At 41.3% G+C, this 16,438-nt stretch overlaps 1 protein-coding gene across 1 annotated transcript in view; it reads left to right on the top strand.

Annotated features, from left to right (window-relative positions):
- The window catches only part of ar (androgen receptor), a 247,025-nt gene that overhangs the window by 149,139 nt on the left and 81,448 nt on the right, over nt 1–16,438 (top strand). Inside the window, exon 4 of the mRNA XM_080187884.1 lies at nt 6,413–6,709. Within this exon, the coding sequence (XP_080044010.1) occupies nt 6,413–6,709 (297 nt within the window). The remainder of the gene's footprint in view (nt 1–6,412; nt 6,710–16,438) is intronic.

Below are 16,438 nucleotides of genomic sequence, written 5' to 3'. Positions count from 1 at the left end.
CACTCATGTGCCTATCTAACTGCATCTTAAACGAGTCCAACGTTCCTGCCTCCACCACCCTACTCGGTAGCGCGTTCCAGACCCCCACAACTCTCTGCGTAAAGAACCTTCTTCTCACCTCCAAATTATACCTCCCCCCCCCCCCCTCACCCTTAAATGATGACCTCTCGTGTTCGTACCCAGTCTAGGGAGCAGTCTCTCACTATTAACTCTATCTATTCCCTTCAGTATCTTATATACTTCTATCATGTCCCCTCTCAATCTCTGTCTTTCCAAGGAGAATAGCCCCAGTTTCTTCAATCTCTCCTCGTAACCCAGTCCCCCCATGCCAGGCAACATCCTGGTAAACCTCCTCTGCACCCTTTCCAGAGACTCCACGTCCTTCCGGTAGTAAGGTGACCAGAACTGGACGCAGTACTCCAAATGCGGTCTAACCAACGTTCTGTACAACTGAAGCATTAGACGGCAGCTTTTATACTCTATGCCCCTTCCTATAAAGGCTAACATCCCATAAGCCTTCCTAACAACGTTCTCCACTTGTGACGCAACCTTCATGGATTTGTGAACCTGCACTCCCAGGTCCCTCTGTATGTCTATACTCCTAATCGGCCTACCTTTTATCACATAGCTCCTCTCTGCATTATTCCGTCCAAAATGCATCACCTCGCATTTGTCAGGATTAAATGCCATCTGCCACCTATCTACCCACTGCACCAACCTATCTATATCCTGTTGTATCACCTGACAATCCAGTTCCGTACCCGCCAACCCTGCCATCTTGGTGTCATCAGCAAACTTGCTGATCACACCACCTACGCCCTCTTCCAAGTCATTTATGTAGACTACAAAGAGGAGAGGTCCCAGTACCGAGCCCTGCGGCACACCACTGGTCACTGGCCTCCAGCCCGACAAGGTCCCCTCCACAACTACCCTCTGTCTCCTATTTCCCAGCCAGTTCTCAATCCACCTAGCTACCTGGCCTCGTATCCCATGCGCCTTAACCTTTTCTACCAGCCTACCGTGAGGGACTTTGTCAAACGCCTTACTGAAATCCATATAGATGACATCAACGGCTCTCCCATCGTCAACCGTTTTTGTCACCTCCTCAAAGAATTCCACCAGATTCATAAGGCAAGACCTCCCTCTTAACAAAGCCATGTTGCGTATCCCTAATCAGATCGCAACGCTCCAAATGCTCATACATCCTACCCCTAAGTATTTTTTCCGTTAACTTCCCTACCACCGACGTCAAACTCACCGGCCTATAATTCCCAGGGTTATCCCTACTACCTTTTTTGAACAACGGGACCACATTTGCTACCCTCCAGTCTTCTGGGACCTCACCTGTGTCCAAAGAAGAGACAAAGATGTGCGCCAGAGGCCCAGCAATTTCATCTTTCGCCTCCCTAAGCAGCCTGGGATAAATACCATCAGGCCCCGGAGCTTTATCCGTCCTTACGCTACCTAAAAGCCCTAGCACTTCCTCTCTCGTAATAACTATATCCTGCAACTGAACCTCTGCTCCCTCCAAGAGACCCCCTTGATACTGGAATCCTTACTCATTGTGTTTTCATCTTCTAAGTATACTTTGCAAATGATCTTTTTGCTGTTCTCCCATCCTCCAGTACCATATCATTTTTGATTGTCCAAGGTTGCTCATATCCTGTCCTCTGAGTCCCATTTAATTTTGTGACTTTCCAAACTAATGTGTTTTATGTTTTCTTTTCAACTTGTGGTTTTTGCAATCTTTGCAAAAATCTTTATTTTTCTAAGTCATTTTCTTTGCTGTTGCTTTGTAACTTTTCAAAAATGCAAAGACTGGCACTTATTTGGGTGTTCTGATTATACTGCCTAATTTAAATGTGGATCACTATTTTATAGTGCAGAATCACATGTAGGTACAACACTACTCTAGAAGTGCACAACCAGGAAAACTCTCTAACTCATATTTATTGTTTCAGACAACCATACAAGGTTATGCCTGAGTGGCCCTGTCTTCATTACCCCTGTTTCATTGCAGAGGCTGTGATAGAGTTGTGTTATTTACTACATGCTAACTTATAGTGAATGTCAAGTACATGGGATAGTTCTTCCCTACTTGTAAAGGTCACCATTACATGAAGCTTTTTTTACAGAATCCTTTCACTCACAGGACAGAAAGTCTGCCAGTTGTACTGTTCATAAATGAATAAAGCATGAGGCAGTCCATGATTGCCAATGGACCATCTTTTATACAATGATGCAGCTAAAACTTAAATGGCATGTAGCTGTTTCACAACTTGTCCTCTGCAAAAGTATTCAGTGCAATATGGTACTGGCAGCAGTACTGATTTTAGAGCTCAATCTGTGGCACTTATACACTGTAAAGCAAACTATTTGTGGGTTCTACTTGCATGTGTGTTACCTCACTTACATGGGTCTTTGTGTCTTAATTTGACCATTTGCTATTTTAATAGCATCATCCAGCTCTCTGTACTTTTAGTATGCAATCATCAGCCACTCTTAACATATTCTAGCCATGGTAATAGATGTCGCTTGAGTATTGCAAGATATTTTGAAGTTAAAAAGTAGGCTGCTTTGTCCTGTGTGGTCTCAAGCTTCTTCACTCATCCAAGCACTCTTCACTCATCCATTACACACCTGTTATGCCTTGTAGATGGTGAACAGACTTTGGGGAGTCAGGCGTTGAGTTACTCACCACAAGGTTCCTAGTCTTTGACTTGCTCCGGTAGTCACAGTATTTACGTGGCATGTCCAGTTGAGCTTCTGATCAGTGGTAACCCCCAGGATGTTTATCATGGGGGGGCTATTCATTCATACAACAAAAGTATGACTGTCTCCAGCAAGGGAGCACATAACTGTTGTTGCTTGACATTCATTGATATTGCCATTGAATGTCAAGCAACAATGGTTAGGTGCTCTCTTGTTGGAGACAGTCATACTTTTGTAGTATGAATGTTACTTGATCAGGTCTTGATCATTTGGACATGAATTACTTAAGCATCTGAGTCGTCGCGAATGATACTGAACATTGTGCCATCATCAGCGAATATTCCCACTTCCGAGCTTATGATGGAAGGCTGGTTGTTGATGGAGTAGCTGAAGATGGTTGGGCCTAGAACATTACCCTGAGGAATGCCTCAGTGATGCCCTGGAATTTGGACCTCCAATCACCACAACCATCTTCTTATGTGCCAGGTATGACTCCAACATGTGGAGGATTTTCTCCCTGATTCCCACTGACTAGTGCTTCTTGATACCATACTGGGTCAGATGCTGCCTTGATGTCAAGGGCACTTTCACCTCACCTGTGGCATTCAGCTCTTTTGTCCATGTTCGAACTGCCAGGCATGCCATCCATGATGATACTGTGCCTTTAAGAAATGTATTTTAATCTTTAACTCAGGATGTTTAAAAAGTCCCTGGGATTTTGTCGACGCTGTGTTGTCTGTAGCCGGTGTCCTTCATTGGGCAGCACGGTGGCACAGTGGTTAACACTGCTGTCTCACAGCGCCAGGGATCAGGGTTCAATTCCTGGCTTGGGTCAATATCTGTGTGGAGTTTGCACATTCTTCCTGTGTCTGCATGGGTTTCCTGCAGGTGCCAGGTTTCCTCCCACAGTCCAAAGCAGTGCAGATTAAGCGGATTGACCTTGCTAAATAGCCCCTTAGTGTCAGGGGCCTAATTAAGATAAATGCCTGGAGTTATGGCGATAGAGCCTGTGCGAGATTGTTGTCAGTGCGGACTCGATGGACTGAATGGCCTCCTTTAGCACTGCAGGATTCTATGGTTACTGAAGCAGTATAATTGACTTCATGTTTGTCTTGATCTGAACTAATGCAGCGTTCTATGGTTTTAATGTTCCCCTGGGATTGCAGAGTAGAGCCAGATTGGGAATGATTGACAGGGCATGTCATATGACTGGAGACAGCTATGTTTCACAGAGAAGCCAGTTTTAGTTTTGTTTTTCATAATCTGCTTGGAGGTGAGAGAAACAGCAGTGTTTTTCCTCCTTCCTGGAGTTGGAGTGTTGTTGTCTAGATGCTGCTTTCTTTGAGCTAAAGAAGCACATTCTCTTTCTTTTTCCCTGTCTGAGGTCTGGAGATTGGAAGCTTCCAGAGACTGAGTTTACCTCTCCAAGGTTTTGCTGTTTTGCAGATATACCCTTCTCAGAAAACTGCTGGTTAGGTGATTGGCTAATTAAAAAAAAGTCTCCCAAACAGTGGCCAGAGTGTGGCAACTAGGGGATTTTCACAATAACGTCATTGCAATGTTAATGTAAGCCTATTTGTGACACTAACAAAATAAACTGTTGGCTTGGATTTCTGTGCATAAGTGTTTCAAAGCTGGAAAGCCAGCATCACATGAGCATGCTTGTGTTCCTGCTGACTAATTCTGAAAAAGGGTATATGTTTACAGGATATTGTTTTAGATTGGGACAACAGAGATAGCTAGCTGTTAAGAGTATACTGTGTCATGTTTAAGTCTTGTAATTGGTAGAAGTTATGCTAATTCTTTTTGTTATATTCTGACTGTGTCCTTAAATAAACTTTGTTTGATAAAGCTTCCTAGTGGGTCACTTGAATCATATTTGGAGTGAAACACCTTTTGCTCACTCATGCCAAAATCAAATGTAAAATCAAGGCCTAACTTCATAATACCTTGGAATTCCTGGCCTAGGTTTCAACACCACCAACCACCTTGGGGGTTTCAATGGCCCCCATGCCCTCCAGCGTGACTAATGTGCCAAGTCTCTGCTAGTGAAAACCAGTACTGATTCTCGCATTCTGGCGCTATGCCTAAAGGCAGGAAGATTCTGTGCGATGGGGTTTGAATAGGACATTCATATTTAAATACTACTTTAAATCTGCTAATGAGAATGGGCGTGAAGTAGTTCACACCATTCAAAAGGGGTTAGGAAGATTGCAAGCACAAATCAGATTTTTAGCTTTGCATGCTGTTGACCCAGCTCACCACGCTAATCACTGCGTATGGGGAAGTAGTAAAATCATGCCCAATATCTGCTTTCTCAATATTATCATCTGTTAATTTTGTGTTCTAGCTTTTCTAGTTCTGTAGTACATTACTTGATTTTGTTCAGAACCAAACAGAACACATTTGTCCCCTAGTTTCAATCCTTGGTTAATGCTGAGTTAGTCACCATAGTGTGATCTCTGCCCAGTAATCCTCCTGCTAGGAATGATTTTATGATGTGAGGTCAGGTATGGACTGACTGAAAATTTGACTTTAAAGTGCATGCGAACCCTGGGCTTGGATATCCCAACAAGTATATGCCAAGGAATCAGTTGGTTCCTAAAACACCCTTTCATAACTCCTCACTAAGGAACCATCAGGCATTATATCACCAAGTTTTAGGCTGAAGAGTGATTGATACCTTACATTAACCAGTATGGATCAGATTTGAGGTTATATCCCCAATCCTTGACTAGGATAGCCACAAGCAACTAATTGATCATTTGGCACAAAGAGTTGAACAGATTAATTCATTCAAATGTGCAATAACAATTATTTATTGGTTACAAAATAAGAACTTAAAATTGAAAATGAATGATAGATGCAGTTGAAATTAGCTAGCAATATTAAGAGTTACTTAATAAAATGAATAGCCGAGATTATGCTGGCCATTCAGTGTATCACTATAAATCACAATTAATAGATGCCGAATATTAATTCTAATAGTGGTCTGAGTCTGTGATTATTACAATTGGTGAGTTTTTAACATTATATAGAATCCCTACAAAGCAGAAAGAACCATCCGGCCCATCGACTCTGCACCAACTCTCTGAAAGAGCAACCCAGCGCCCTAACCCATAACCCCCTTGTATTTACCCTGCTGATCCACCTAACCTGCACATCTTTGGATGTAGGAAAAAACCCACACACACATGGGGGAAACGTGTAATCTCCACATCAGCCATCCAAATCAAATTCGAGTCCCTGGCACTGCTAATTAGCATTGCTTGCCACTGTGCTGCCCTTAAACCCTTGGATTACTAACAAGTTAATAGCATTAAGCAGTCCATCAGATAGTTCAACTCATGCATGATAAGCAATATTCCAGAGCTTATGTGACCATATCCTTATAAATGGGATGGCTGAGATGCTTTATATTCTTCCTTAGGAGACAGACAGCAACTTCTGGTGTGTTAAGGCAGTGAATGCTTTCTGCAGCAGTGTTACCTATTCCACATAAACTCTCAGTTCTAGCTAACCAACCATCTGTACAAATAACTATATCTAAGCTACCTGGCTTAGATATTACCTCTTTCTTGATTTCAAACATTTGATTTAGACTTTTTTTGTGTTTGCAATTTTAACTTTTTATTATTTGCTTCTTTTCCTCTAGTTTTTCTTTTACCAGAGCTGATCATTTTGTAATCTTATTTTCAAGGTCGAAAATTAAAGAGTACGCGACCATTCCAAACCACAGACGAAACCGACTCTTCAGTTGTACAAAAACAACAAGACAGCACACACACTGTTGTACCAAGGATTGGCGTACCGAGGATGCAGAAATTTCAGTGTCAGCCACTGTTTCTCACTGTGCTACAGTCCATTGAGCCTGATATGGTGTATGCAGGCTATGACAACACACAGCCTGATACATCTGCCAGTTTGTTAACAAGCCTCAATGAACTTGGGGAAAGACAACTTGTGCGTGTTGTCAAATGGGCAAAGGTCTTACCAGGTAAGAGTACTTTTGAACACTATGTTTAACTGGCATCGTGCAAAACATAAATTTATGCTAACGTGTTTGACATAAATAGGAAAAATAGAAATGTAATTTACTGGCATGTTTTATTATTTAACCTTGTTCCCGCTTACAGATGTATAAATAGCAAACATTCATTCTAGAAAATACAAGCTGATTTGGTTTTAGAAGTTGTAATTCATATAGCCAATTGGAGTAATCACTTTTTAAGATCTTCAGTTCACTTCATCTCATTGGTATCAGCAACTGACATCTTTGATTGTGATTATATCTATAGAGGTGGCAATATATGTTGCTTGTAAAATTACTAATTCTATTTGATACGTACACACAATAGTCATCTTGGAGTGTGTTTTTCTTAACAGTTTAACCTTTACAGAATGTAAATGTTTCAATACTTTACTGTCCTTTGGTGTGTCTCTTCATCTAAAAAAAAGTTCACACTTTCTATACAATACATAAAGCAGCCTCATTGGGATATGATGTACATTGCAGATTTGCTCTGATAGAATTAATTGATTTTTTTTCATTCTTCTTTCATTATCTTATCTGTTGGCTACCGAACAATAAGCCCATGTGTGTTATTGTCAAAGAAAAGAATTGCATTTATATAATGTCTTATATCCTTGCAACATAGCAAAGTTCTTCTTTGAATGCAATCAGTGTTGTTGACAAATGGTTTAATTTCATGAATGGCAAATTAAATCTATGACCAGTTAATATGATCATAAGAACATAAGAAATAGGAGCAGGAGAAGGCCATCTAGCCCTTCGAGCCTGCCCTGCCATTCAATAAGATCATGGCTGATCTGAAGTGGCTCAGTTCCACTTTCCCGCTTTCTCCCCATAACCCTTAATTCCCTTGCCTACCAAAAACCTATCTACCCGTGTCTTAAATATATTTAGCGAGGTAGCTTCCACCACATCAATGGGCAGAGAATTCCAGAGATTCACCACCCTTTGAGTGAAGAAGTTCCTCCTCAACTCCGTTCTAAACTGCACCCCCCTTATCTTGAGGCTGTGCCCCCTAGTCCTGCTGTCCTTTCTGAGCAGGAAGAATCTCTCTACCTCTGCCCTATCCAACCCCTGCATTATCTTATACATCTCTATAAGATCCCCCCTCATCCTTCTAAACTCCAATGAGTACAAACCCAGTCTATTCAGCCTTTCTTCATAATCCAATCCCCTCATCTCCGGTATCACCTAGTGAACCTCCTCTGCACTCCCTCCAAGGCCAAAACATTCCTGCGCAAGTGTGGCGACCAAAACTGCACACAGTTCTCCAGCTGCGGCCTCACCAGTGCCCTGTACAGTTGCAGCAAGACCTCCCTGCTTTTATATTAAATCCCCTTCGCTATTAAGGCCAGCATCCCATTTGCCTTCCTGATCACCTGCTGCACCTGCAGGCTGCGTTTTTGCGACTCATGCTAGTTGAAATCATGTTAGTTGAAAGAAGGATGTTAGTCTATCTGAAATGCTCCCTGTTCTTCACTGAATACTTCAAAGAGATATTTTATGTGCACCTGAATGGGCAGATGTAGCTTCAGTTTAACATCTAAACCAAATGCAGCATTCCCCCTGTCTGACATTGAAATCTTCGTTAGTTTATGCATTAAGGTCCTGGTATGAGTCTTGAACCCTTAAACTTCTTACTTGGTTGAAGCAAGCTACCACTATATCTTCTTGCGACAGTGTGTATAATCACTTTAGGGTGGAATTGGCACAAAAATGGTCATACCTGAACAAGAATAGATGATAATTCATAGGAACTGGATGAGAGGACATGGCACAAGAATTTTTCCAGGATCCAGAGAACTCTTCAAACCAGAGTAAATAAGATTTTTTTTTAGCTGGACAGGTAGCAGAAAACTTACCAGTGTCATGTACAACTTTAGCTGCTTGAGGTCCCCCAGTTACCCAACACATAAATGGAATTCCTGAAACTTGTGCCCTCCTCCAATTTGAACAAATGATGGCTCTCCCTCTCTGTCTCCATCTATTTCTTTATCCCTCTTGTGACATCATATTGAGCTTAGGGATCCAGGTAAAATATGCTTATGTTGGAAGAGGGCTTAATGGACTTGTTCCTTCCAAGAAGGTGAATGTATAACTAACACACACTTTACTAAAGAGGCATTCATCAAACTGTGATATCCCCTGCTATTAGATCAACAATTCTCACTCATGTATGAGGTGGCTCTGCCTATGGTAGTGAAATTGGATTCAACTCCCACAGTCTTTTGAAGCAGTTTCTAGGGACACCTTCAGATAACTTAGTCTGTAGTTCATAATGGTTTGCAAACAGCTAGCAACAGGAAGGAGCTCTTCACTTTTTTGACTGGGGGCTTTCCCAAAGTTCAGACTCTCTTTGATAGGACCTATATGTTTATATAGGGATTTTTAACAATATTATGGCATTTATGAATAGAAAGAATGTTTGTCAATGTCCAGATTGTAATTCACATCGAGCAGATGTATCCAGGTATCTTAGAAGTTGCCATAATTAACTAATTCTGCCGCAGTCAACAGTCCCAACCAGATTAAGATATTTACAATAAGGGAAAATGGGACTGGCAACCAAAATATTCTTGAACTAAGGTTGGTGGTGAAAGTATAGAATCCAGGAACCACAGTTAAAAAAATAAATCTACACTGGCCTTCTAAAGAGCAAGCCATAAGCATACTTAATGAACATTCCACAAGCTGGGAAGGTTCTGATACTACTTGTTTTACAGCACTCAAAATGTGTCAGCAGAGGGGTCACTTTGTGGAAAATATGAGAGGGGGATAACAAAGATCTGGAAGAAGAAATGAGTAGTAGGGCAAGTCTGAAAAGTTTCCAGATCCACTGGAGCAGCAAAACTGACAACATTTACTGGACATGGACAACCATTCAGTTAAACTTGAAAGCTACAGCACAAGCATCCATTCATGATGCTCTCAATAAGCTATCACATCAGTCTCAAATTATATCATGACCTAACACTACCACACCACCATTCATCAGAAATGCAGAAGTAGGATCAAAGACATGTGAACTCTGTGGATCAATTAAAATACAAATCTAAAAAAAATTGTAATAATGTTTACTGTTCTCTCAGTGGGTAGATTTTCACCTTGTCATCAGCACTTAAAACCATTGGGAACAAAGATCAGACGATCTCTATATAAGCTTCCAATCAATAGTAATGGTTTTGGTAGCAGACTGGTATCAACCCATTAGGTTATAGTGTAATTATTGTCTTTTGAAATCTGAAAGAAAGAGAAATGGGAAAATAATTGAGTGCACAGGTAAATGAACAGAGAATGAGATCATTCATACACGTGGAGTAGAAAGTTATGACCTCAAGGAAATGAATTGTCTTTAGTTAAAACTAAGGAAATGACTTCCAAAAACAGAGTTGGAGGATGTAGTGCAGCTTGCATTTGTATGGTGCTTTATGAAAAGATATTCACGGATATGCAAGGGGAAAATTAATATTGAGTTAGGAAGAGAAATTGGGAAGGAAAATCATAAACTTGCTCAATGAAATGAGTTTTGTGACATTTTTGTAGAAGAATGTGGACAGGCAGAAAGGTTTAGGAAGGAAATTCAAAATGTCCAGTCAGTTGAAGACTTTTCCATCACTGGTAGGGCAAAGGATGCTTCTGTCATCACAAAGCAGGACACAAATTATACATCAGAAATGTTGGAGAACACAGGATTTAGTGGAAGAGATGAACTGAAGGAAATCAGAATCAGTAAGGAATTGGTGTTTGGAAAATTGATGGTATTAAAGGCCAATAAATCCCCAGGGCCTGATGATCCCAGAGTATTTAAGGAAGTGGACTTTGAAATAGTGATCCATTGGTGGTTACCTTTTGAGATTCAGTAAACTCTGGAATACTTCCAGTGGATTGGAGGGTAGCTAATGTAACCCCACTATTTAGGAAGAGAGTTAGAGAGGAAACAGGGAATTCTAGACCAGTCAGCCTGACATTGGAGGCGGGGAAAATGGCAGAGTCCATTATATAAAAAAAAGTGGCGGATGGAATCAGCAGGGATTTATGAAAGGGAAATCATGGTTAATAAATCTACTTGAATTCTTTGAGGATGTTGATGAGGGGGAAACCAGTGATGTGGTTTATTTGGACTTTGAAAAGGTTTTTGGCAAGATCCCTCGTAAGAAATTAGTGTGTAAAGTTAAAGTGCATGGGGATTGGAGTAGTATATTTTGATGGATTGAAATCTGGTTGACAGGCAAGAAATGGGTCATTTTCCATGTGGCTGGTAGGGTACACACAGTAAAAAGTCTGGCAACACCAGGTTTTAGTCCAACCGATTTATTTGATAGTAAACGCACAAGCTTTCAGGTTAGTCCCTCCGGCACATCCACATCATGGTACCACAGGGATCAGTGGTAGAACCCCAGCCATTCACAATATATATGATTTAGATGAAGGAACTAAATGTACTGTCCTCAGATTTTCAGCTGGCACAAAGCTGGGTGGGAGGGTGCAGAGATGCTTCAGTGTGATTTGGACGAGTTGAGTGGACAAATGCATGGCAGTACACTAAAAAGTGGATTAATGTAAGGTTATTCACTTTGATAGCAAAAATGGGAAGGCAGATTATTATCTGAAAGGCTATAGATTAGAGAGGAGAATGAGCAATGTGAAATGAAAATAATCATGCAGATGCAGTAGGCAATGAAGAAGCAAATGGTACATTGGCCTTCATACTGAGAGGGTTGAAGTGCAGTAGTAGGGGTGTCCTGTTGCCCTTCTACAGGCTCGTGGTGAGACGATATTGTGTGTAATTTTGGTGTTCCTTTCTGAGAAAGGATGTTTTTGCTGTAGAGGGAGTGCAGTGAAGGTTTGCCAGACTGATTCTTTGGATGCCAGGACTGACGTATGGGAAGAAATTGAGTCAGATAGGATTATATATGTTCACTGATGTTTAGAAGAATGAGGGGGAAATCGCATAGATACCTATAAAATTCAAACAGGGTGGATTTAGAAAGGATGTGACCAATGGTGGGTAAGTCCCAAACCAGGGGTCAATCAGAGGATAAGGAGTAAATCATTTCGGACTGAGATGAGGAGAAATTCTTTCCCCAGAGAGTGTTGAGCTGATGGAATTCTCTACTACAGGAAGGAGTTGAGGCCAAAACATGTTTTCAAGAAGGAGTTAGATGTAGCTCTGAGGGCTAAGCTGATCAAAGGATATCTGAGGGGGAGGGAAGCAGAAACAGGTTACTGAATTAATGATCAGCTAAGATTTTAATAAATCAAAGAGCCAAATGGACTACTCTTGTTCCTATTTTCTATATTTCTATGTAAAGAACTAATTAGGGATGGAGTGTTCAGGGGGACAGAGGATGGAGGAGACTACCGATGCTGAGTGAAATGAGACAAGAGACAATATAAGAACATAAGAAATAGGAGCAGGAGTAGGCCATCTAGCCCTTCGAGCCTGCCCCGCCATTCAATAAGATCATGGCTGATCTGTCGTGGCTCAGTTCCACTTTCCCGCCCTCTCCCCATAACCCTTAATCCCCTCTCTTATCAAGAACCCATCAACCCGCTTCTTAAAAATATTTAGCGAGGCAGCCTCCACCACTTCAACGGGCAGAGAATTCCAGAGATTCACCACCCTTTGAGTGAAGAAGTTCCTCCTCAACTCCGTTCTAAACCGCCTCCCCTTTATCTTGAGGCTGTGCCCCCTAGTCCTAGTGTCTTTTTTGAGCGGGAAGAGTCTCTCCACCTCTATCCTATCCATCCCATTCATCATCTTATACGTCTCAATGAGATCTCCCCTCATTTAAACTCTAACGAGTACAAGCCCAGTTTATTCAGCCTCTCCTCATAGCTCAATCCCCTCAACTCCGGTATCAGCCTAGTAAATCTCCTCTGCCCTCCCTCCAGGGCTAAAATATCCTTGCGCAGGTGCGGCGCCCAAAACTGCACACAGTACTCCAGCTGCGGCCTCACCAATGCCCTATACAGCTGCAGCAAGACCTCCCTAAGTTTAAAGATAAAGTAAGGACTTTAAATTGACTGTTTGAGAAAAAGGAACCAAGGTATTTATTGAGGGTGCTATGTGATTGGGAATTATGTTTTGATCCCAGTTGCTGTTATAACTGGACAGAAAGACCCAACTGAAACCCTGGCTTAAAGACCATAACTGTTACCTTTTTTTATACCAAACCTGGAGGAACAGAGTGACACAACCAGTAATTACTTTTAACAATAAAAAAAATTATTAAACATGAAAAAATGGATTATAACACAATACTCCCTCACTCCTCCTTTAGTATAACAACAGACACAGGTTTTAAGATGAACATGGATAACAGAGCACATTTGAAGCGTCAATGGTCTCATTAGCAAGTTCCTTTTAAGCATGCAAAATGGCTGTGTTAGCTGGTGTCTGTGGATTTCTCCTCAATCTTTCACAGAAGATGTCATATGAGAGTTTCCAAACTCCACTCCTAAAACACACTTTAAAATCTTCTCTTGTAGTAATGCTTGCACTTAGAGGTTTGCTATCTGGAAACCAATCCAGATTTTACAAATCACACTTTGAACAAAACTTCCACTCCACTTTTAGTGGCGAGGCAGTTCCAGGTTTTACACCAACCCCTTCAGGATTTCTTTATCTTGACTGCTTTTATACACTTGAGGTCAGCCACTGGTTCGCTCAGATATTTCAATTCACATTTCACAGACTGCAATAAAATCTCACAAACCTGAAAATGACTTCAGATAGCTTTCTGATCTCTCAGCCTTCCTCTCAGCTCTCTGTCTTTCCTTAATTGTGGGCGACACAGTAGCACTGCTGCTTCACAGCTCCAGGAACCTGGGTTCAATTCCCGGCTTCGGTCACTGTCTGTGTAAAGTTTATACATTCTCCTCGTGTCTGCGTGGGTTTCCTCCGGGTGCTCTGGTTTTCTCCCACAGTCCAAAGATGTGCAGGTTAGGTTGATTGTCCATGCTAAAATTGCCCCTTAGGGTCCTGAGATGCATAGGTTAGAGGGATTAGCGGGTAAATGTGTAGGGATATGGGGGTAGGGCCTGGGTGGAATTGTGGTCAGTGCCAACTCAATGGGCCAGACGGCCTCTTTCTGCACTGTAGGAATTTTATGACTAGTCCTTGGTTCTTGTATCTTTCCTCAGACTGGCTGGAAACTACTATTCATGTCTCTAGCTTTCTTAACCAGCTGCTCTTTAAATAATATTACTCCACTGTATGTTTTTTCTTGTACCAAAGCTGAGAGAGCTGTTATTTCTCCAGCTTTCTAGAACAATTGCTTTGAACAGAGCTGTTGGAGATGTTCCCTCTCCAGTGTCCTGTCTGCAACTGCTCTAGCTTTCAGTTAGAAATAAGGAACAAAAGAAAGCTTTTTGTCCTTTGAGGACTTCTAGCTGCTAAGCAACAATATTTACCCTTCACGCTTTCAGTGCGTCTCACAGTTGGAACTTAACCAAACCCCCACCCCACACATACTTTTGCTCAGCATGAATCATAGCTTTTGCCCAGCATGAATCTAACTATGGGTCCTTCGAGGCATTGAAACAGTAAGTTAAACCCACCTAAACCTATACCTTATTTATAATGTTTACTCATTCAAATATAACTCCCTTAAAACTACATTTGGTTTCCTAAAACTTAGATCCGGACAGGATCAGATGGCAGGCTTTTGGACAGACTTGAGTGAGGTAGGGCAGACATCAAACTGGCTCTTACATTTTTCAGGCTATTCTTTGCCTTTAAAGCTGTTCGCCCCAGTGAGAAACAACAGCAGAACTTAATGCCTCAATCTCTGCCCATCCTTTGCTGTTGCTTCAACTTTGAAAAAAAAATTACATGCAGATATCCGCAAGAAAAATAATGAGCAAAAGGATAATATTTATTTGCAGTGTTTGAAATTATATCTCACAGAATGAGCCATTGTTTGTAACTTAGATTTGTGTTATGATCGATACTACAAGAAATCTAATTTGCTATCTTGTTGAAGGCCATTTTTGCTATTTTTGCAAGTTAGAAAAAGAATGTTGTGTCTGTTAAACAATGACTGCATTGAAAATAGTGTAAGTGCACTTGTTTTGAGTGAGAAGGCACAACATTTGGATTGGACTGAGCTTGAGAGAGCTATGGAAAGTCTATCAGTTTCAATGGCAATCGAGATTTTGACATTTCTGGGCCTTCCGCCAGCCCATATTGTGTGGTGACAATAAATTAATGTATTTTGTAGCTAAGATAGGTTAGAATAGGATTTTCTGTGTGAAGCCCCACTAAGATTTCATCTTCAGTTACAACTTATATTTGAATCCAACTACAACATAGTCACGCATAATTATCATAGGGAGGGCTTGGAGGTTATGTATGTTTTTTGGATGAAATAGCATAAAAAGGAACAGGCCTTGAAGACCTGGGGCATGCATACATGATTCATATATTTGATTTTGAAAACTGGATGATCTCACCATGGCACCTAACTCAGATATGCCATCTTTGTTTATTTACAATTAGATCTCTTGGTTATTTTTGACAGCATTTGCTCTAGTCAATATCTCCTGGCAGATATGTCATTGCATGCTTTTCAATAGAGTTAATTCTCCCCTTTCAAACAAATACGACAGTCTGTCTTTGTCTCACTTATTTAAGTTCAGTATCAGATTCTAGCCCATAAAAACCACTCCCTTTTATTTGCATACTGAGTGGAAGTGGCTTTAATTTGGAATTGCTTAATTTAAATCTTCTGTTACTTAGCCACAAATCAGAAACCAGCTCAGTTATCAGTTTCTGTCTTGCTTTTTTTTTGCAAGTTAATAGACCCATTTAATGGAGAAGATGGTGGCATAGTGGTAATGTTACTGGACTGGTTATCAAGAGACCCAAGTTAATATTCTGGAACATGGTTCAAATCCCACTGTGGCAGCTAGTGGAATATAAAACTCACCTCAGTAATTGTGACCATGAAGCTGTCATTGAAGGTCATTAACAACCATTTGCTTAAGGGAAAGAAATTTGCATCCTTACCCACTCTGACCTACCTGTGACTCCAGCCCCCAGCAACTTGGTTGATTGCTGTCTAAAATGACCTAGGAAACAACTCAAGGGAAATTAGGCGGGGGGGGTGGTTCTTTTAGGTAAGGGAAATTAGGGATGGACAGCAAATGCTGGTGTTGCAAACAACATCCACATGTAATGAGGTGGGTAGAATTAGGGACCTTGTGGTGAAGGATCCTCTTGGGGAGAGTGATCATTGTATGGTGGAGTTTCTGGTGCAGATGGAGGAGGAGAAAGTGGGTTCCTGGACACGCGTCCTTTGTTTGAACAGAGGGGAGTACGGTAGGATGAGAGAAGAATTGGCGAATGTTGACTGGGGGAGCACGTTGGAAGGTAGGTCTGCTGAGGAGCAGTGGAGGATCTTTCAGGAGATCTTTCTTGGTGCTCAGCAGAAATTTATTCCGATGGTTAAAAAGGACCGTAGGAGGAGAGGTAATAAGTCGTGGATAATGAAGGAGGTGAAGGAAAGTGTTAAATTAAAAGCGGAGGTGTTTAGAGTAGCTAAGAGTAGTGGGCAAGAAGAGGATTGGGAGAGGTTTAAATGTCAACAAAGATTGACAAAGAAGTTGATAAAGAAGGGTAGGAGGAACTATGAAGCTGGGCTAGCGCTTAATATAAAAAAGGATAGCAAGAGTTTTTATAAATATATA

The sequence above is a fragment of the Carcharhinus amblyrhynchos genome, chromosome 4 (genome assembly GCF_965287045.1).
Source record: "Carcharhinus amblyrhynchos chromosome 4, sCarAmb.v2.hapA, whole genome shotgun sequence".
NCBI classification, from domain to species: domain Eukaryota; kingdom Metazoa; phylum Chordata; class Chondrichthyes; order Carcharhiniformes; family Carcharhinidae; genus Carcharhinus; species Carcharhinus amblyrhynchos.
This window is presented reverse-complemented; position numbering and strand designations above follow the sequence as displayed.